This window comes from Notechis scutatus, chromosome Z (assembly GCF_049901735.1).
Source record: "Notechis scutatus isolate UNSWTSFEM ecotype Mainland chromosome Z, rNotScu1.2, whole genome shotgun sequence".
Lineage (NCBI taxonomy): Eukaryota > Metazoa > Chordata > Lepidosauria > Squamata > Elapidae > Notechis > Notechis scutatus.
Window position 1 is genome coordinate 118,742,117 of NC_142025.1, and position 22,205 is coordinate 118,764,321.

Genomic DNA, 22,205 nt, shown 5'->3' on the forward strand with positions numbered 1-22,205 from the left:
GGTCCTTGGTGGTCTCTAAGCTGCATGGTTTTCTTGCAGACATTTCATTACCCAACTAGGTAACATCAGTGCACTGATCAGGCATTGATGATGTTACCTAGTTGGGTAATGAAACGCCTGCAAGAAAGCCACCAATCTCAGAGAGCATCAGGGGGCCCTATAGTCCAACCCCAAAGTTTACAAATATTCTATTATCCAATTATTCCTTGACTTACAAGTTTATTTAGTGACCAAAGTGACATGTCACAAAAAAAAAGTGACATGAAGACTATTGAAGCATCCACAGGGTCACTTGATCAAAAGCTGGGTGTTTGACAACGGATTTGTTGTGGTTCACCAGCAGCCGGTGCATATGGCAGCGGAATCAGACAGTGAGGGAAAAAGGAGACCAGTCAGGGAGTCTGGGGAGGACCCAGGTGAGGGTCCTGCGTCTGATGCAGAGATGGGGCCAGGACCAATCTGGAAGTGGGGTGCTGCCTCCGGAGCCTGGCAGCAGCGAGGCAGAACAAGGGGAGCCTGTTCCCAGTGCGCGGGTGCGCAGAGCTGCTAGGAGGCGAGAGCTGAAACAAAAGGGGCGACTTGGGAATAAGGCTGGGAGGTGATGGCTCCTCCCATAAGGGATAAAAGTCAGACCTCAACGATGAAACCTTTGCAGGAAGCAAAGTAGTTCGATAGATTCTGAGTCTTCCTTGAAGCTCTGGTTGGTTTTTTCCTGGTACTTCGGTTGGTTTCTGTTATAACTGGATACTTCTTTTTTGGCAGCATTGAAAGGCCTTTGCTTATCTTGGGGAACTGCTTATAATTAGTTCTGGCTGGGAATGCAAGCAATTCCCAGCATTGCAATAAAATAGGTTTTGCTTTTAAAAAAAAGTTTGTGATTAATTACGTTTGACGAAGCCTGGGTCGGAACAGGATTCACATTTAGGACTGTTGCAGGGGTGTCCCCTTTTGCAACCTTCCGACAAGCAAAATCAACAGGGAAGTCAAATTTACTTAAAAAATTATGTTACTAATTGCAATGCTTAGCAACAGTGCCAAGAAAGGGCATAAAATGGGGGGAAATTCCCTTGTCTTGCTTAGCGACAGGAATTTTTTAAAGCTAAATTGTGGCCGTAAGTTAAGGAGTACTTGTCTTTAGCAATGGCCAGTGGAGCATGTTTGAGATGTAGAAAAGAGGTGTGGGGTTACTCAGGAGCACATGCTTCTCGGTAGAATACAGCATATACATCAGTCAGTCATCATTATCTTCATTTAACAACCCCATGATCCCTTGCAGGGTGAGGTCTGGGCAACTGAATGGAGCTGAGTATTTCAATGGCCGGATGCCTTTCCTGTCACTGATGCGGAGTTATATTCAGAAGATAAAATTCCCATCGGGCCCAGAGAGAGAGAGAAATATCTATCTCAACCTGGGATCAAACTCACAGCCTCCCAACGGTGAGGCAAAATCTCTACCTCTAAGCCGCCGCACCCCTCATACATCAGTCACAGTGCAATAGGAATATTTTTTTTATTAAAGATGAAAACTTATCCAAACCGGGGCCGGGGGGGGGGGGGACACGTGATAACAAAAACCAAACCCAAGGAAGAGAAGTCAACATGGCAACGCAGCTTTGAAGTGGGGAGCTTAGGAGGATGTTTTTTTTTTAAAAAAAATCTTGTTCTTTCTAAGGCTGAATTGCAAGATTCAACTAAAACATCAGTTGCTCCGTGGATTTGCAGGGATGGAGGGCTTTCTGGCTGTCCTCCTTTGGATGGATCAAAGGCCAAACTCAGGAAGGGAAGCCAGCTGTTCTCCAGGTGAATCCTCCGTTGAGGTAAGGATCTACACCCCTCCCTCCCATTAGCGCCTTAATGAAAAAGGACAGAAGCACGGTGTAATTAACTCCTCTAAAAACCAATTATCAACTTTCCTGAGTTGGAAGAACAAGTAGAACAGGGGAGGCGAAGGAGGATTCTTGCTTTGAAGAACAGAAGCGGAACCGCCCTTTTAAAAAGCAACAGATGTTCACGTCAGGCTGTGCACCCAGAGCCTGCCTCACAGGCCTCCACTACCCCAAAAGAATTTGGAAACTAAACAGGTGATCTGCACACCTAAGGGTAAAAAAAAAAAAAAGGAAAAAAAAACGCAATTCCACGGGGACACCCAGCATCGTTGGCCATCAATCTCTCCTTCTGGATCAGGGATGAGTTAAACTCAGTCTGAGGGCCCCGATCTTTTGGTCCGCAGGAAGAAGCTAAAGGGAACCTCGAGCTCTTGGTGGAACTTCCACAATGCACCTGATCAGAAAGGGACTTATTTTCTGCTCTCTGCCCCACCCCCCACCCCACAAAAAACCTATTTAGGGTTTTCAGAGGTTTTTTTTTTTTTTAAAAGTATGCAGAATAAAAGAGCGTGCTTCACAGTAAAGCACGTAGTTACAAAAAGAAATGAAAAATCAGAATCGGCTGGGTGACAGGCAAGGCGGTCGTCGGGAAGGGAACGTCTAGTGAACCGTTCGCTCCTTCTGCCTGTGGTAATCTGGAAGGGAAGAGGGAGAAATGAAGGCTGGAGTCTCAGAAAAGCCCGTTTTGAGTTAAAATGAAAAACCCAGTAACTTGCTTGGGTGGGCGGAAGTCGGTGTGAATTCCACAAGATGTGGATGAAGACAAAACCCCTTTTTGGATATTGCTACCAGGGACTGGCATTTCACAGTTCCCACATCCCAGCCTGGCAGAGAATCTCTTCTGACAAATTCCCCAAAACAATCCTCAAAGATGCTAGTCCTAGAAACCTTCGCAGAGATATGAATCTCCCAACGGATTCCTGTTTCCTTACTGGGCCTCAGGAAGCCTCAGTTTCCCTTCATGTGAAAAGGGGAATATTCCCAATTAGAAAAGATGTGAGCCTGTGAACCACACAGGACCTTTTACGTAGGTACCGTTTCCCTAAAAATAGGACCCAACTGGAAAATAAGCCCTAGCATTTTTTTCCCAGGATGCTCGTAATATAAGCCCTACCCCCAAATTAAGCCCCAATGTCAGCATTTCTGCAAACCTCCATTCCAATCGGTAACTCAGAGACAAACATATCTCAAAAGTACCTTTATTAGAGTAGCACCTGGCACTTCTATGCAATCTCGAATCTAAAAGGTTTCGGGCTTCCCACAATTTCCCAAGCTACAAATCCCCCCGTGGCCATCGTCACATCACATGGCCCAATCACGATCTGTCCAAAAGTAAGATTCTTATTTCATCCCGCGCCATACTTAATGACCTTGAACTAACAAAATAATTTTGTCTACTTCGAGCTCCTTCACTGAAATCACTCCCCTCCCTCTTTCTCAGGCTATGTGGCAGCGAGGAATAGGGCTTTCAAAGCTGCCACCCAGTTAAGATTGTCAGCCAAACGGATGCATTTAGAACCGTATTTCCCTTGAAAATAAGACCCAACTGGAAAATAAGCCCTAGCATGGTTTTTCAGAATGCTTGTAATATAAGCCCTACCCCGAAAATAAGCCCCAATTAAAACTGTCAGTCAGACGGACACATTTAGACCCATGTTTCCCCCAAAATAAGACCTAACCAGAAAATAAGCCCCAATGCGTCTTTTGTAGCAAAAATTAATATAAGACCTGGTCTTAATTTTGAGGGAAACATGATATGTATATTTGACTTCTAAAGCTGCCTTACCTGTGGGTGGCTCACAATTTGAAAAAATATATTGCAGATAAAATCTTTAAAAAAAAAAAAACATTGAAACAAATCATTTAAAAAGTTTTCTCCACACAACAGTAACAACAATACTTACTGTAAGGAAAGAAGCGGACTCTCATAATGATCTCCCGAGCAGTTTTCAAGATCTCTACAGCCTGGGAAAGAGAGAGAGAGAGAGAGAAATGCTGAATCTTTAAGAGCAGCAAATATATTGGTCTGGTGACTGAGGCAGCAGGTTAGGAACTGGGGAGACCATGGGTTCAAATCCGGCCTTAGCCACGAAAGCCAGCTAGGTGACCATGGGCCGGTCCCACGCTCTCAGCCCAAATCGCCTCACGGGGTTGTTGTTGTGGGGAAAATAGGAAGGAGTCTTAGATTCATCGCATTGAGTTGTTTATAAAAATAATAAAAGGAGGACATAAATTAAATAAATATAGCTGTCATGTTGTGTATGTTCTGTTTCCTTGAAGGATCTCAGTGGCCCTTAAAGGATGCAAAACAATCTCCCATCCACACATTGAGCAACTGTGTCGTGGCCTGTCAGCTGCCGGCCTCCATCAGCCGAATCAGAGGAGGAGGCGGCGTGGGAGTCAGGGCCAGCATCAGGGCAACCTGGAATCTCTGAGAGGGAAGAGGGAGTGCAGCTGACAGAGAGAGAGAGAGAGAGAAAGAGACAGAGGCGGAGGAGCCTGGGCCATCCATCAGCCCTCAGATGGAGAGTCAACAACCCCCAGGTCTAGAACTGGCTGATGAGGAAGAGGAGGAACTGAGTCCAGTGCCTGACGCACAGATGGTCAGAAGGCAGAGGAGAGGAGAGCAGTAGAAATCTATGGGCCGGTCCTCGTGACGGAAGAGCCACTGCTGCTAGCGGAGCCCCACCCTAGCTCTGGGGGTAAAAGGAAGAGGGCGGAGATGAACAAGTGTGACAGACAACTATTCATCTCCTTGCCGGATAGACTTGTTAGTCTAAAGCAAAAGAGAAACTTTTTGACGGGGTGGCTGGTGCTCTTAATAAAGGAATCTATAAATAACGCAACGCGATGAACTCCCTAATCTCTAACGTTTGGGAACTCTTTGGGTTGAAGGCCCAAAGGACCACCCCCTCATTCAAATAGCAAAGCTCTTCCCGCCAAGGTGAAGGCACCTCTCACCTTGCTGTGCTCAATGTCTTGGAAGTCCACATCGTTCACTGCCAGGACCTGATCGCCCTCCTGCAACCCGGCTCGATGAGCGTCAGAATCCGGGATCACCTAACTCAGGAGAAATGAGGGATTGCCCCCAATGCAGAGAACTGTCAAAAGGGCCTCTTCCCTAACTGGGGGGGCAATCCAAATAAGACAATAAGATTTTACAGTTCAGAGTCCGGGGGAGGGAGGGGTGCACAAGGCCAGGGAGGGGGAGACCAGCGCACTGTATTGTTCCCTTTGCCCAGGAATGTATCTAGATATATGTTTGTAATATTTTAGGATTTTACATTTCATATTCTGTTATTTTTCTCTCCTGTGTTTTTATCCAGATTTAATGTGAACATGCCATACGATAAATAAATAATGCCCAGGAAGAATTGGGAAAAAATTATTTGGATGAAGGCAAAATAATGGAAAGGGGGATTGAAAAGGCCAAAATGACATCCTGCCTCTCATTTTAAAACCTGAAATACTTGGGAATCTGCTAAAGAAATTATATATATTCCAATCTATTCTGTTTCAGTTTCTAATAAATTATATCCTATGGTGCAACTTAAATTTTTGTTTTGAAGGGAGCCGCACAAAACTAAGTGGCCTTTTCTTCGTTGTAAACGAACAAGGAAAAAAAACAACCTAAACAGGTGCTATCCTAGAAGAATGGTCCTCATCAGTCTACTTCCGCATTGCAGCTTTTTCAAACAGAAATGGGATGATCAGGATTATTTAGTTTAATTTAGTTTACTTTATTGTCATTGCACCTCGTACAACAAAATCAAACAGCATCTTCAGTGCACATCATGACCATGAAAATAAACACAAACACACCTCCTTCACCCTCCACACATTGAACCGAAAACCTCCGACACTGCACCAATATTGCAATATACAGCAGAATTCAAAAGAGCTACTGCCCTGGGATAGAAGCTGTTTTTCAGCCTATTTGTCCCTGTTTTTATTATTCTGTACCATCTACCAGATGGTAATAGTTCAAAACAAAGGTGCCCAGGATGAGATAAATCTTTGAGAACATTTTGAACTTTCTTAAGGCAGCAGGAGCTATAAAGCTCTTCCAAAGAGGGGAGAGGGCAGCCAATGATCCTCTGGGCAATGACCTTAACCCCCACCACCCCCGGAGTGCTTTCCTATGTACCCCTGTGCAATTGGCAAACCATACACAGGTGCAGGAAGTTAAGGTGCTCTCTATGGTGCAGCGGTAGAAGGTCACCAGCAGTTTTTCATTCAGTTGTTGTTTTCTGAGAAGCCTCAGGTAGTATAATCTCTGCTGGGCCCCTTTTACCAAGGCTGCAATGTGGGCACCCCCAGGTCAGGTCCTCTTTTAGGGTAACACCCAGAAACTGAAAACTGGCCATTTGCTCCCCTCGGTCTCCATTGATAAGCAAGGGCTGGATGTCTTGAGCTGTTCCTTCTATATAGTCCACTATCAGCTCCTTGGTCTTATTGGTGTTGAAGACCAAGTCATTGTCCCCACACCACGAAAGCAACCGGTCCACTTCATCTCGGTAGGCAGACTCATCCACGCCCCCCGGAGATGAGTCCCACCACTCTTGTATCATCTGCAAATTTAGCAATAGTATTACTAGCGTGAGTGGGAATGCAGTCTTGCCCATAAAGAGTATAGAGTAAGGGACTCAACACGCAACCCTGTGGTGTACCAGTGTTAAGAATAAGGACTGAAGAGGTATGATTACCTAATCTGACCCTCTGTGAGCGGCCAGACAGGAAACCCATAATCCAAAGGCAGATTTAATGAGGAAGTCCAAGGTCCAGATTATGACAGAAATGGGATAATGATCAGGGAGTATGACCTTGGTGGCTGGCTAGAGCGGACAAAGGATTCAAGCCACAGAGTCTGCAACCAACATAGGATTGAAAATCCCAATTCACGCACTTCTTAAAGGAGGAAGGAATTTTGGTTAGGGTGAGACGAAAGAAAAATGTACCTTTGAGATGAAAATACCCAACTGAGAAGCTTTTCCTCCTCGGATGTTAAAGCCCAGCTAAGAAGGAAGAACGGAAAGAGTTGGCATAAAATGTAATTGCTGCTTTCGAGTTCTGTGAATTTGCTGCTCAACACGGATCTCCTAGGCCACATTTCAACCCTGATAGTATAGGTTCTCCTGCTTGAGCAGGGGGCTGGACTAGAAGACCTCCAAGGTCCCTTCTGGCTCACTTGTTCTATTCTGACCTATCTTTTAGCAAGGGAGGCTCAATAACCAGCAGCTTTTGCAGTCAGGGGGGAGCTTGTCAAATCTCAGGAGTTTTTTGTTCATTTTTCAGAAGTGACCACATTCTAGCAAAGAACGTCGTATCTGTCATTATCAATTCTGCGCCCCCCCCCCCCCAGAGATACAATACAGCACTACTTAACTTACGACAGTGTCACGGTCATGTGCCCACAATTTTTATTTTTTGCTGGAAATCAGGGTTTTTTTCTGGTTTCCATCAAAAACGCTCATTGTGGACAATGCGTTAACTTCATTTTATAACTTAACAACCACCACAAAAAAGTTCCTAAAACCAGTTGTGGTCACATGATGTTCTACTTAATGACCAGCATGACTTAGGGCTGTAATACCGGACTCAACTATGGTCATAAGTTGAGGACAACCTGCAGCAGAGAGAGTACAGTGGTTTTAAGCCTCCCCTGCCCTGATTCACAAAGCCAAATCTGCTTGCTGCCTTCCTCAATAATTTCTTTGACCCCTCTAGGAAGGAGCATCAAACCCAAATCCAGCAAAATCATAAGCTTTTTAAGGTTGACTGACCAACTTATCCAGCAGCTGTGCAGAAGAAATTCCCTCCATCCCGAGGAAAACCAACATGTTTGTAGAGGAATTCAGTGAACAGAACTGCCCACGAAAAGCCAAGGAGCTATTTCCCCTACTGTACTACAGTTCCCACTGCTTATGGCTGGGGATGATGGGAATTGTTGGAGAATGCCAGCTTGGGAAGACATCACAGAGGTCCCCTCTTTGCTCCACCCTCTTCTGAGAATGAGTCAAGTCTCACCTGAGCCCCTGACGGCTTTTTCAGGATGATGGTCCGAGGCAGGAACTGGGTTAACTCATTGTTGTAATCCGAATGGTAAATCCTCTACGGAAAAAAATCAAAGGATATGTCTAGAAATAGCACCCTGGGTTCCATTCTGGGAAAAGCATCAGAATTATTAGGTTTGCTGCAAAAAAAAAAAAAAATGTCTTCATGCCCTTTACATCAAATTCAAGCAAGGCAGAAGATCGCCCAAAGGCTACCAGATACCAGTAGGGGATCTACAGCCACCCACCTCATGAGGTGGGATCCAGGTCGGAGGATTCTCATAGGGAGGGAGGAAGACCACTGGGTAATCATCATAGGGGATCCGGCTACTGCCTCCCATATCCATGCTGACTCAGTCCAGAAACAGGAAAGCTCACCAACGGTTCCTAGCACGAGAGAGCAGAGAGATTTCCACCCACAAGTTCCCCCATAATGAATTTAATGCTTTCTTTTCCAGGCAGAGACACACAGTGGCTGTTCCTGGGGCTATTTGCACAAGAGAAAAAACGCGTCTCATCCAGTTCTGCTTAGAAACCACTTCTGGACCTTGTGCTCAAGAAGAAAACAACCTGAAATTCTGCCTTTGAGATTTACTGATTAGCTAGGCTTGTTGTTATTGAAGTGGTTACTATATACTAAGCATAGTATGTAGTAATCATTGCTTCTAAGCATGTAGAAGTAAATAGGTGAGGCTGCATTATCTTATTTTTATTGTAGCAGGTGAAAAATGTTGGAAGGGAAGACTTCCCCCCCTTTTTTCTGTTACCCCACACACTCCCTTCTCCTTTTTTCCTTTACTGTTCCCCCATGACCTTCATTTTTATTTCTATTCTATATTGTAATTTCAAACATATAAATGTATATCTCAATAAAGTTATTGAAATATAATTTCAATATTGTTATATAGTTTGTGTACATATATAAATTATATTACCTACAGTATCTACGTATAGCAATTTTTACCCTTCCAGCTCCAAAGGCCCAGCAACTGTCTCCCCTCATTTCCTTCCACATAGAAATTTCAATAAAATTGAATATAATTTCAATATTGTTAGCATGTGCAAATACATACATACACACACACATATATATTAGTGTAATATATATATGTGTGTGTATGTATACACACACTCATATACAAATACGCGCACACATATATATATATATATATACACACTTATATGCATATGTATATGTATATATATGTATTGTATTTAGGTTTCTTCGGATATTTTCCCACATCTTATTAGTTGTGTTATTAAGCACAACTATTAAGATGTGGGAAAATACCTGAGGAAACCTAAAATACCATAAATATAAATACCCACAAAAACATAAGAAAATATGTGTGTGTGTATATATATATACACACACACACATATATAAACACACACACATATATATGCATACTACATATGTATATGTATATGTATATATATATATGTATGTATATATATATACAGCCTGACTCACAGACGAACACTATACAAAAGCCTGATGATGGCAGATGAGATTCTGCTGAAATGTCGCTACAACTTTAAAAGCACAACTGCTATGACGTGGGAAAATACCCGAACAAAGCTGAATGCCATACATGTAAGTACCGCGAAAACTTAACACACATATATATATATATATATATATATATATATATATATATATATATATATATATATATATATATATATATATATATATATATATATATATATATATATATACATGTATACATGTATACATGTATACATATGTATATATATGTATATATATGTATATATATGTATATATATATATGTATATGTATATATATACATATATAATACATGTACACTCTGTGTGTGTGTGTATACACACACATATACACAAATAGTTACAAACAGTATATACATATACATTTCTACATTTTGTGTGTGTGTATGTGTGTGTGTGTATATATACGTATGTATGAATGTATGTATATGTACATGTACGTGTATATATCTATATAAGCACACGCTTATAAAATTACATACAGTATATACACACAGCAATTTTTAGATACACACGTATTGATTCCCCTGCATACATAAAAGAGAATGGAGGGGGGGGGGCTCCCTTCGCAGTCCCAAAACGAGGACAAGGTAGGATCTGAAGAAAACGACGAGCTCCAAAGGCCCGGTCGCCCCCTCATCTCCCTCCGCGGAAAGTTGGCTCTCCTGCAGCGTCTCTTCAAACCCCGCAGCCCCGAGCCTTCCTGGGACCGACCTGGCTCAGCGTCAAGTCTCCGTGAGTTCCGCAAGCCAACCCCGTCGCTCTCCTTCTGCGGCACTCTCCTTCTGGGCCTGCCATCCAGGGAGGGGGAACCGCCGCGAACCGGGCTCGCCCCCCAACGTCTCCCCTTCAGCTCAGCGCCAGGAATCGAACAACCTTCCCCGTCGGCCTCAGGGCTGGTCTGAGGGAATCCGGGAGGACCCGCCTCCCTTTCCTTCCTCGAATCCAAGCAGCTTCTTCCTCGCCAGCAAAGCCAATCAGAAGAAGGAAAAGCCAATTCCCTCCTGCTATTGGGCTGCCTGTGCTTGACTGACGGTAGAGGCGGCGTTCGGATTGGCGGGAAGCGGAGGAGAGGAAAGGTCGCCGCCGCGGAGGGGATTGCCATGACAACGCCTCCCAGCGGTGGCTGACGTAAAAGCGGGCGCCGCCGACAAAGGGTCTTTTTATTAATAATTTTTTAAAAAGGACCAAATTCCTCAAGCCTACGTGACGTAAAAGAAATAGGCGGGGTTAAAAAGGCTGCCTTCCTACGCCAAAGAGTACTGAGTGATAGAGTGACGCCACTAAAGAGTCAGAAACATGGCGGGCGCCTTTATTTCTCCTCAGGGAGCACAAAAAGGCCTTCTACCCTTGGGCACTGCCTATCCCCACCGAGAGAACGTACGCAAGTACCACCTCCAGCCCCAACCGCCACCTTTACACGCCTTGGATGGCTTCCTTGCCTCCGTAACAGCGACGTGTGTGAGGCCTACGAAACCGGAAAGCCAATCAAAAGGAGCGAAAAGGTGGGAGTCGGGCCTGGGAGGGGCCTACCTCAGACCTACACGGGGCTGACGCGCATGCGCCTTTACGTACACCGCCCCTCAGGCTTGGCGCTACGTTTAAAAGCCGTGGGCGGAGGCGAAAAAAGAAGTTCAGCCAATTTAACGGTCGGCCCGGGAGACGAGCGGGGCGCTGGACCCGACGCTTCTTCCCCGTTCCTCCTCGCGTTCCGGAGCCGCCCCTGGAAGAATTCGGGAACCCGCCAGAGGGAAGAAGAGCCGCTTTTCCCCTCAGCATCCCGTCCTTTCCCACCTTTTTGTGTTTGTGTGTGTGTGTGAGAAAGGGGAGTGGTGGTGGGGGGACGCTTCGGTGTTTTTTCTCCCCCCCCCTCTCAAAACAGCCTTCGAGGTAGGTCTGAGCTGCCATTCCGGGGTGTGTCGTCCTGGCAAGAGGGGCTTTTTGACCCCGAGACTGGGGGGGTGGGGGGTTTCGCATTTGAGCCCTTCGGAGGAAGCAACCGTGGGGGGAGAAATGACTAGCTTGAAATGACTAGGAAGCAGGTTTGGTTGGAGAGCAGTAAAAAAAACAACACACACACACACACCAAAAAACTCCTCAGAGGCACTTTCAGAAGGGCTTTCAGAAGGCCTGAACTTCCCCTTCGTGGGATGTCTTTAATGTTAGACCAGGGGCCCCAATCGCCCCCCCAGGTCGTGGCCTCACTACTGGGCCCCTAAGGTGTTCAGAACCAGGCTGCCCAGAGCTTTTTGGGAGCTGCCCGGGCGCGCTGGCCCTTGCAAACCCATCCCTTTCCCCCTCCCGCCTGCAAAGCTGGAAAGTTTGGGGAACTCTTTTTTTTGGGGAGGGGGGAATAAAAGCAATGTTTCTTTTGGGGTCCCCCCCTCATAGTCTCCCACAATTAAAACATTTGGGAGATTTGGGTTGGGCTGAATGGTCCTGCTTGATAGCCAAAGCAATTTGGGGTCGGTGAGAAACTGCAGGGAAGAATAGAATTTGTGGTCTTTTTTTTTTTGAATAGCAGCTGCAACTTATTTAATTTTCCTTCTTGCCAACGGTTTATCTTGAATTTTTCAAATCGGTCGTTTTCACCTTGAGGCTTAATATGGATTTAATTTACCCGTATTTGCCGGCGTATAAGACGACTTTTTTGCCCTGAAAAACATGCCTCCAATTGGGGGGGTCGTCTTATATGCCGGCAAATAGTAATTGGGAAGCACTGCGGCTGCCCGCGGCTGAGGCACTTTTGCGCACCGTGGAAACGAATCCCGTGAAGCCGAAAGGAGCAGCTGCTGCCATTGCAAAGCGCCGCCGCGGCTCTTCCTTTTTGCCTTTCCCTTCCCGAGGCAACGCGGGACTGGAGCCCCGCCAGCGGTAGCAACTCCTGACAGCCCCAGCCGGATACCTCAGCGGAGCCCGGGCGGTGCGAGCCTCGTTTCCTTGGGAGCTGGGAGAAGGCTGGCTGCTCCTTTCGGCTTCACGGGATTCGTTTCCACGGTGCGCAAAAGTGCCTCAAAAAAAAAAAAAAAGTGCAAAAGTGGAAGGCGTGCGGAAGAGGGGGCGAGTATATAACAAACTATATTTTGAGTGGAAATGTTGGGGGGTCGTCTTATACGCCGGCATATACGGGTATTCTTCTTCTGGGTGTTACGTCTGCAATCTGCAGGCACTTGGTGGAGTTTGGCTGATTTGAAGAAGCTAAATGGGATGGTACTTGATTAGCATTTGGATGGGACCCCATGATGAAGAAACCCAAAAGGGGTTAAGACGTTAGGTAAACCCAGGATCTTTTCCAACATCCTAGAAGGCAAAAATAAGCAACCTCTAGTTTTGCCAAGAAATCCATGTGACTTTATCGAATCACAAGGATTTGAACTCAGCTCAAAGACTCCTTCCAATTCTCAGTCCTCCAGGTAGAGTTGTCTGGAAGTTGAGTCATGGCAACTGGACTTCTTTTCTTCTAGGTGCAAACTGTTCTTCACAGCTCAGATTGAGGAAGCAAAATGCTTCAAATCCAATTTGAAGTCCAGTTGCCCTGACTTAACCTCTATGTAGTATTAGCAATATTCATATGAGGAATTCAGTTATCAACCTGCCAACAGATAAGTCGATGTAGGTTTCTGGTTTTGATGGGAGTCTCAGCTGAGGGATATCTTGTCTGTCAGGTGTCTGGTCCATGGAGAGCTTGCCTGGAATGTGGGAGATCCATCACCATGATCTTCAGTGGGGGACATGGCCCTTAATTGGGGGAATAACTGATTTATTCATTTTAAAAGCCTATTAAATTTTATTTTATTTATTTATTGGATTTACATTGTTGCCTATTCGCCCAGGGCGAATTCAGTGATAATATTGGGTTGTAGTCTCAGAATTTTAAAATTTATGTTGTACTTTCCAAATATTGACCGGAGCAGCTTAATGAAATACTCAGGAAAGTTTTTTTAACTATATTGCCTTTGTACCACATCTAGAATTTATTTTTTAAAAGAATTAAATAAGTCCTGATACCAAAAACTTTCTTTTGCATAGGGTTTCTCCTTACTGCACATTTGATGGTCACCAACCTATACATGGATGCCGATGTTTGGAAATTGCTGCTTGCGGGAGGAGTGGGGAAGGCTACACCTGTTTTTATAATGTTTGTGATTTCTTTCAGGGCGGTACAAATAAAAAATGTTTCAAGAAGGCCATGTGATCCCGGTGAAGGTAGCATTGAGATGCCGCCCACTCGTCCCCAAGGAAATGGCGGAGGGTTGCAAGACATGTTTGTCTTTTGTCCCTGGAGAGCCACAGGTGAGGCGAAATTCACAGGTGGGAGGTGCCCTGCACTTTGACTTCTGAAATTTTATAGATCTTTCTTTTTAAAAACAAAAACAAATTTTATTGGTTTTTAAAGACAAACATAAACAAAACATAAAACATAAAACATCTTTTTTAAAAGCAGCTTGATCCCGGGTTACATCTCTTCATACAGACACAGATTCAAATTCATACTCATTTTATATACCATTCCATATCTTATTACCATTCTACATTTTCTATATAGCTTCTCCCCTCTTTTAACTTTCTTAATTTTATTTTGTTTATTTCATCTCAATTCAGATCATTATACTTATATTTTTTGTCTGTCCTGTTTCCAGCTGTCTATTATCTTTTCTCATTAAACAAAATTTCCTGCAATCACTGATTGGAGTATGACACCTTTATATCTTTCCCCTAAAATTATAACACTTAATATAATACATAACTTCCGTTCGGATTCTGCTTGGTACGTTCTAAAGTTACATACTATATTTTAAAAAGAGAAAAAATTATAAATATATAATATAATTAGAACAACGATCCATACCAATTCAAAACTATCGTTAATATTAATATTCATTTAAATCTTAAACATTTTACACATTACTTTTCAGACAAGTATCATATTTCTATGGGAACACTTATAAACTTTCCAAAATTATTCCCCCCACTTCACTTGTATTTTAAAACATTGTGTCATTAAAATGTTCCCATTCCTTCCTAATTCAATTATCTCTATTTCATTTCATTTCTTTTGTTCACAAAAGTTTCACTGAGTTACACTAAGTATTTTATCCCACTTTGTAATCATATGTTGTTCCAATTTTCTACCATTATTTCTAATACAAATATAACAATACAATCTTATGTACCTTTGCAGAATCACTTTTTCAGTTAAATTTTTACCCATTATCTCTTAATAAGTCCTGTTTGTTTACATCTTGCTCCACACCTTTGTAGCTTCTCTTCCCTTCCTCCCTCCCTTGCTTCTTCTCTCTGCCTTTTTACCCCCTTGTCTCTCCACCTCCATTTCCCTCTTCTGTGTTCCCTTTTTCTGTTGCTAACATTATATCCACTTTTCACCTTATTTTTCCCTTTTTTGGTTGTTTTTTTAAGTCTTGAAGTCTCCATTTTCTTTCCCCCCTTTCGCTTTTCTTCCCCAAGTAAAGTTACTTCATTAAAGATGGCTTCTTTGTCCCAATCTTCTTATTGCGCAGTCTTTTCTTGTAGTTTCTCGTAGGTACAGATCGCCATTTCTAAGAATTGAAAAACAGAGCCAAGAGAGCCCTTCCCTTCTTGTTCCTCTTCTTTGTATTTTTTAAATTCCATTTTCAGTTCATCCACAAGTAATGCCATTGTAAAAAAGTTTTCCAAACAACCACCCAATTGTTTTTAGTCATCCAAATATAATTTCCAAAAGTCCCAAAGTCACCAAGCAATCCAAATACACACAAGCTGTTTCTTTTAACACTTTCTTCTTTTTTCACTTTCTCTTCCTGGGGTTACTGTTTAGTTACAAAGTTCCAGTTAAAATGTATCTTTTAGAAGTCTTGTTAGGATTTAATCAAATTCTTTAAAGTTCAGGCAGTCTTCTCCTTCCAAATCCTACTCTTATTCTTTTCCTCTCCCTTCCCACTTACAGCAAAGAAAAAATAAAGATTTTTTTAGTGTTCAGAAATCCTTATTATCCCCTTGACATTTAATGATCCAGTTTAATTACCTATTGATGTCAAAGCGGGATTTTCCGATTTCTCATTCATCTCTGTTCACTGTCAACGTAAGGAAGGAGAGTGAAAAAAAAGTTTCCCTTTTTACTTTCATTCGCTGCTTCCGAACCTTCTTTGGGAGCGATGTATCTTTTTTTAAAATTTAAATTCCAGGATACCTTGGTTGTTCTTATCCCGGTCAGCCAAAACTTTCACTTCTTAACTTCCTCCTGCACTTTCTTTTCCGGATGAGTGCTTCTTTGAGGCGGCCATTTCTGATTGCTGCTCTGCCGCCTTCGGGAAAGGGAGTTTAGCCAGCTGGGGAGGAAAGATGCGGCTTCCCTCGACCCTGCTGGGATCTCCCCCCTCTTTGCCACCTCTACAGGGTGGCTTAGCCCCGAAGCCAGACTGGCTCGGGACGCTCCAGCAGTGAGCCCAGGCAGAAACCGCGCACGATCACAGATTCCTGTCTGTCACTGAAGCCCCACAAACCGGAAACCCAAATTTTATAGCTCTTTCTTCTGGGAATGTCTTGCTATAGGAAGCCCTCGACTTACAAGCATTTATTTAGTGACCCTTCAAAGTTTACAATGTCAGTGAATGGCCATTTTTCACATTTGCAACAGTGGCAGCATCCCCCTGTGGTCACGTGAACAAAATTTGCACGCTTGGCAGCTGACCTGCATTTATGACTGTCGCAGGGTCCCATGGTCAGGTGACACCTCCCCCAAGCAAAGTCAATGGGGGAAGCTGGATTCACTTAACAACGGTGGCCATAAAGGTTGCAAAATGGGGCAAAGCTCACTGACCACCTGTCTTACTTAGCAACAGAAATTTTGAGCTCCATTGTGGCCATAGGACAAGGACTAGGGCAGAGGTCTGCAGCCTTAAACACTCAAAGAACCATTTGGGCCCATTTCCCACAGAAAAGAAAACCCCGGGAGCCAATAATTTAACAACCGGTGTGACTAGGTGGGCGTGGCCAACTCGATGTCACTCACTCCTGCCCAGTCACCTGCTCCGGAATATGGAGAGAGTCTCCACCCCCCCCCGCCACTCCCGTCATCCCACTTACCTTCTCAGCCCAGGCAAGGAGTGACGGGGAGGGGAGGCTTCAGCCAGTGGTGGGATCAGCCAACAGGGAGGCACAGCAGAGGGCTGAAAGAGCCTCATGTGGCTCCAGAGCCGCAGGTTGCAGACCCCTGAACTAGGGGGTAAGATGAGATGACAGGATGGTAGGGTTATGGTTCTTCTCTTTCTGCTCCTTTTCTGCAGGTGATTCTAGGCAATGATAAGCCTTTTACATACGACTATGTCTTTGATCCATCAGCCGAGCAGGAGGAAGTCTTCAATACCTGCATTTCCCCTCTTATAAGGGGGATTTTCTCTGGTAAGAGCCTCTAAAGGATGGGCTTTCAGGTGACATTTCAGTGAAAGGCAATCCCAGAGACATGATTCATCTTTTAGGTTCCCCAAAACATGTGCAGATAGTCCTTGATGTACAACCGTTCCATTTAGAGACTCTTCAAAAGTGGTGAGGTGGCCTAGAGGTGGAGCGCTCGCTTCACAATGGAGGCTGTGGGTTTGATCTTAGGTAGAGGCAGATATTTCTCTCTCTGGGCACAATGAGAATATATCTGCCAAATATAACTCCGCACTGGTGACAGGAAGGGTATCTGGCCAGTAAAGACTCGGCTACATTCAATTGCCGAGGGGTCAAGGGATTATGGGGTCATTAGAAGGAGATGATGATTTAGAACAGCGGTCGCCAACCAGGGGGCTGCGGCCGTGAGAAAATTTTGGTGGGCCGCAGAGAAATCTCACCTCCAGAGCACCTCCCCAAAGCAATTAATCCAGGCTGCGCAGAAACACAAGGCTGTGCCGTCCACATGGTCCGCAGGAACGCTCCCCGCCCACTCACTCCTTACCTGGAAAACTTGTCTGCTAAAATTGGTATTTTTCCTTTTTCTGACCATCATCTGTTCTGCTCTGCCGGTAGATTTAGATTAGCTAGGAAGCAGGAAATGGTTGGATTTCTTGCTTTCTAGCTAGTCTTTAGATCAGGGGTGGGCAAACTTTTTGGCTCGGGGGCCGCATTGACTTTTAAAATTTGACAGACGGGCCGGGTCAGCACAAGATACGATACATATACATCAGCAGGCTGACCCTCCCTCTTGAACCAACATCTAATTGGGGGGAGTAAACCGGCCTTCAGTCTCTTGCGAGAAAGAGACTTATTGACTTCCAACCTATTAATGACTTACCCAGCATTATGGCTGTTCCTGAAGTCGACTTTCTTGTGTCTCTTTCTGATGCAAAACTAGCATCAGCATAAGCACTCAGAATGAGATCACCTTTTGGCTCTAGATACAATGAATAATTCATTGTCTTTTTAAGATATCTTAATATTCTTTTAGCTGCAATCCAGTGTCTTTCACTTGGTGCAGAATTGAAACGAGCTAACTGATTCACACTGTATGATATGTCTGGTCTAGACCAATTGCTAATATAAGACAAACTACCTATTAATGATTGATAAATTACCTTATCAAACCCCGGGCTTTGTGCATCAGTGTTGCTAAACTCCTGACTCATTGGAGTCTTAGCCGGCTTACAAAGCTCCATTTTATAATCTATTAGCAATTTGCATATCTTATCTTCCTGAGATATCTTAAAGCCCTTCTGTGTTTTCTGTATATTTAAACCGAGATATTTTTTTATCTCCCCTAATTGCTTAATCTTTATTTTCTTTCCTAATGATGCTATTATTTTATTGGCCTCATCATTAGTCTCAGTAATCAATGCAATATCATCAGTGAACAACAATAATAATGATATTTTCCCATTTGTCTCCCTCTTAAATAGACATGGATCGGCTAACCCAGCTCTGAATCCTATATTGTTTAGTTCCTTTACAATATACTGGTTCCATTCATAGCCTGATTGTTTAAGACCATAGAGGCTTTTTTTTAACAACCAACAATCATTATTATCTATTATTTCACTTTTAATTCCAACAGGTTTTTTCATATATATAGTGTGTCTTAATGGGCGTGCAAGTAAGCGGTTTCCACATCTAGGTGGTTAATTATATATTTTTTGCTAGCTGCCCACACTAAAGCTGCCCTCAAGGTTGCTGCCTTAAGACTAGGTGCAAACACCTCATCATAGTCATTGGCATTCTGTCTAAAACCTTGGGCTACTAATCGTGCCTTATGGATTATATTTCCATCTTTATCAGATTTTACCTTAAAGATCCATTTGCAGCCAATGGACTTCATATCTACAGGTAATCTCGCATTCTCATATACTTTCATATTCCTTAATGAGTTCAGTTCCTTATTCATTGCTGCATACCAACTTTCCTTATCCTTAGTAGGATACATTTTTATTTCATCTACAGTACATGGAACTCTATTAATCTGGCACACTGTGTTAGCCTGGTACCTATCAGGCGGTCTAGATATTCGTGTAGTTCTTCTGGGAATTACAGGGCTTGCAGGAGGACTTTTTTGAACTACTACCTGTTCATCTTCCTCATCCTGCTCAGCTATTGGATCTGTTTCTTCCTTTATGGGCTCTATTTCTTCCTGTATTTCTCTCTTTACTTTATTCTTAAAGTTACAGGGATAACTAATGGGATTTCTATAGGATTCAATAATTACTTCTTTATTGGTATCCTGTTCTAACTTCTCCCATCCCACGTGCTCTAGAAATTGGGCACTAGCACTACATAACACCTTAGATGTGCCTTTCTCCCAAAATCTATATGCCCTATGGTTTGCCTGGTAACCAACGAAGAAAAATCGTTTAGCTCTATGTTGCCCTTTATGCCTGAGTTGTGTAGGAATATGCACCCATGCTGGTGCACCAAATGTGTGCAGGTAACTTAGGTCAGGTTTCCTGCCATGCCACTTGGTGAATGGTATTTCACCTGTCGTTGTGTTAACAACGTTGTTCAATATGTTATTAGCACACATTGTAGCCTCCCCCCACAAAGAATCAGGTAATCCAGAATCAGTTAACATTGTTCTAACCATTGCCTGTAGTGTTTGGCCTCTTCTCTCTATGAATGCGTTGTGTTCTGGCCTGTATGGTGCAGACTTCTTGTGCTCTATTCCAGCTACCTTTAGTCTGTTCTGGAATTTGTTGTTAACAAATTCCGTACCATTATCTGTCACCAGGGTTATCAGTTGCCGTTTAGTCTTTCTTTCTGCAAATTTAAGCCAGTTGAAAAAAATGTTGATATGTTTCAGTTTTGCTCTTCATTAAGTAGCAAAACCCATATCTAGAATGGTGGTCCATAATGCTCAGTATATATCGAGCACCCCTATACTGGGTTTCTTTGGACCTATGATGTCTGCAAATATCACTTCTAAAGGTTCTTTGGTTTTGAAACCATTTAACCTATTTGCAGGCAATACTTTGCTCTTATCTTCACAGCAAACATTACAACGCAAATATTTATCACAAGGTTTTAACCTTATTCCATCAGATAACTCTACTGTACGTTTTAGCATTTTAAAATTTACATGCCCCAAACGCCTATGCAATAAATGGATACATTCATTATGAGGCTTTATATTGTTAAATACAGTCTGTGCCTTCCCTTTCTTACTATCATCTAAGACGTATAACGTTCCATTTAAAGCTGCAGTTACCCTTTTTTTATCCTTCTCAATTATGCAATTATTATTTTTAAATGTAATTACATAACCTAGTTTGACTAATACCCTTACAGAAAGCAAGTTGAACTTTAGTTGCGGTACATACAACATTTTTATATCCTGATTTATGCACGGACAATGTGCAGTACCTTCTCCTTTCGCTTTCAGGTTCCAGCCATTAGCAAGTGATATATGTTGAGAGCTTGTAGACATTTTTACAAATTTTGTCTTATCTCTCGTGATGCAGTGGGATGCACCACTGTCCACCACCCATAAATCATTCTTCACATCACAGTTGCTAAACATGGCTAGTTCAAAGGCTTTCTTGGGCTTTTTTACATTCTGGCTTTTTCCCTTTTTGCAGAAACTTGCCAAATGTCCTCTTCCTCCACAATTAAAACACCTTTTAATTGTGTATGCCGTCAAGATAAATTCTCTTCTTCCGGGTGCTTTCCTTTACTAAGCTGGTTTCTATCAAGCTTTGAAGATAATTTCTCTTCTTTCTTAGATTTATCTTCTCTCAGCTGGTCACGTTCACACCTTCTTCTGGCTTCTTCTAGTAGCCTGCCTGTAATCTCGGTTAATGAGAGGCTATCTTTAGGCAATACTTCCAACGAAGTCACATAGTCATCATAGCTTTGATCTAATGAAGATAATATAATGTATACTTGTTGCAGCTCATTAAAGATAAGCTCTTTTTCTTGTAATTCTTGAAAAATGCTCTTCATACAGTTTAAATGAGCTAACATGTCTCCATTCCTTTGAAGATGTGTTCGAAACAGCTTCCGTGTAAGATTTATATGTGCTCCTACACTGTCCCGAACATATATCTTCCTAAGGTTCTCCCAGCAGTTTGCAGCATTTTCTTCTCCACGAATATGGACAAGCTGCTGGTCACAGAGAGTCAGTCCTATGATGCATAAAGCCTGCTCATTCTTCCGTTTATAGTCTTGTAACTTTTGGTTATCCTCTTCATCATCAGGATCCCAGCTACTCACATCTGGTGGGTTTGTTATTATGTCCCACAAACCTTCTCTACGTAGAAGTAAACTACATTTCATTGACCATGAAACATAGTTTGTTCCATCCAGCCTGGATATCAGGGACAGATGTGGTAGATTTACTTGTGCCATTACTCTTCAGATATATGACTATTTTAAACTAATAAAAACAGTTTGTTTTTATAGTAATGTGCAACTCACACCAACTCTCACTGCTATATCCTGGTTAGATAGACTGTGCTTCTGGGCCCATAACCAGTGTTAGTGTTTGGGGATAAACCCCTAGCAGAGTATGCAGCAGCAGTCAAGCCAGGCAGCCAAATGAGAGAGGAAGGGTTTTAGAGTATACACACACTGAACACAAACACTGTTTGTAGTTTAAATAGTTTTTAATCCAGTTAGAGTTTAAGCATTGTCAATCAGTCCGTATGTCATTCACAATATATCCATTCAGTAAGACTCACTAACTCAGTCAAGATAATAGTCCTTACTATATCTTTATCAGCCGATAAAGATATCTTCTCCTCCGATGGCTTTCTCCAGAGGATAACGCTGGATATTCAGTAGAACGATCAAACAGTAGACAGTCGCAGTAAAACAGTATTAAACAGTTGTATCCAACAGTAAACAGCAAACGGTAAACAGTAAACAGTAAAGCACTATGCAGTAAGCTTTCCAGCTTTCTCCTGCTTCCTCTTATTGCAGTTTCTAACCGCACCCTTAATTGGCTAATTACAAGCAGTGTGGTGCTTAAAGTTACAAACCCTTAAACTATGATACCTTAGTTTATATATTTATCCATCCAAACCTTGTTGGGTATCAATGTTATACCTAACACTAACCCTGCAAACCGCTTGCCGAGGTATGTGTGTGTGTGGGGCTTTCGCCTGCCTTTCTCCCCGCTCAGGCCGCCAGTTGCTCCTTGGGGCGCAGCTCTTAAAAGCCTGCTCCCAGCACCCGAGCAACTTCCCAGCAACTTTAGGCTTCCTTTTAACTAGCGGGCACTCGCGCCTGGCCCCGAGCCGTGCGGTGGAGGGAAACCCGGAGCGCGCCGGTCGC

The 22,205-nt window shown here is 43.2% G+C and overlaps 2 protein-coding genes across 2 annotated transcripts in view; one reads left to right on the forward strand and one right to left on the reverse strand.

Annotated features, from left to right (window-relative positions):
* Nucleotides 1-205: 205 nt before the first annotated feature.
* PDZD11 (PDZ domain containing 11) lies at nt 206-10,956 on the reverse strand. Its single transcript, XM_087946232.1, has 7 exons — nt 10,185-10,956; nt 8,188-8,326; nt 7,914-7,997; nt 6,845-6,901; nt 4,848-4,946; nt 3,791-3,851; nt 206-2,521 (listed from the first exon to the last, which is right to left on the reverse strand). Exons 2-7 carry the CDS (start codon nt 8,284-8,286, stop codon nt 2,487-2,489), a joined length of 435 nt encoding a protein of 144 aa, XP_087802358.1. The 5' UTR covers nt 8,287-8,326; nt 10,185-10,956; the 3' UTR covers nt 206-2,486.
* A 36-nt stretch (nt 10,957-10,992) lies between these two features.
* Nucleotides 10,993-22,205, forward strand: part of KIF4A (kinesin family member 4A) — a 68,808-nt gene continuing 57,595 nt past the window's right edge. Inside the window, exons 1-3 of the mRNA XM_087946233.1 lie at nt 10,993-11,360; nt 13,627-13,763; nt 16,754-16,868. Coding sequence (XP_087802359.1) covers nt 13,644-13,763; nt 16,754-16,868 — 235 coding nt within the window. The 5' untranslated portion in view covers nt 10,993-11,360; nt 13,627-13,643. The remainder of the gene's footprint in view (nt 11,361-13,626; nt 13,764-16,753; nt 16,869-22,205) is intronic.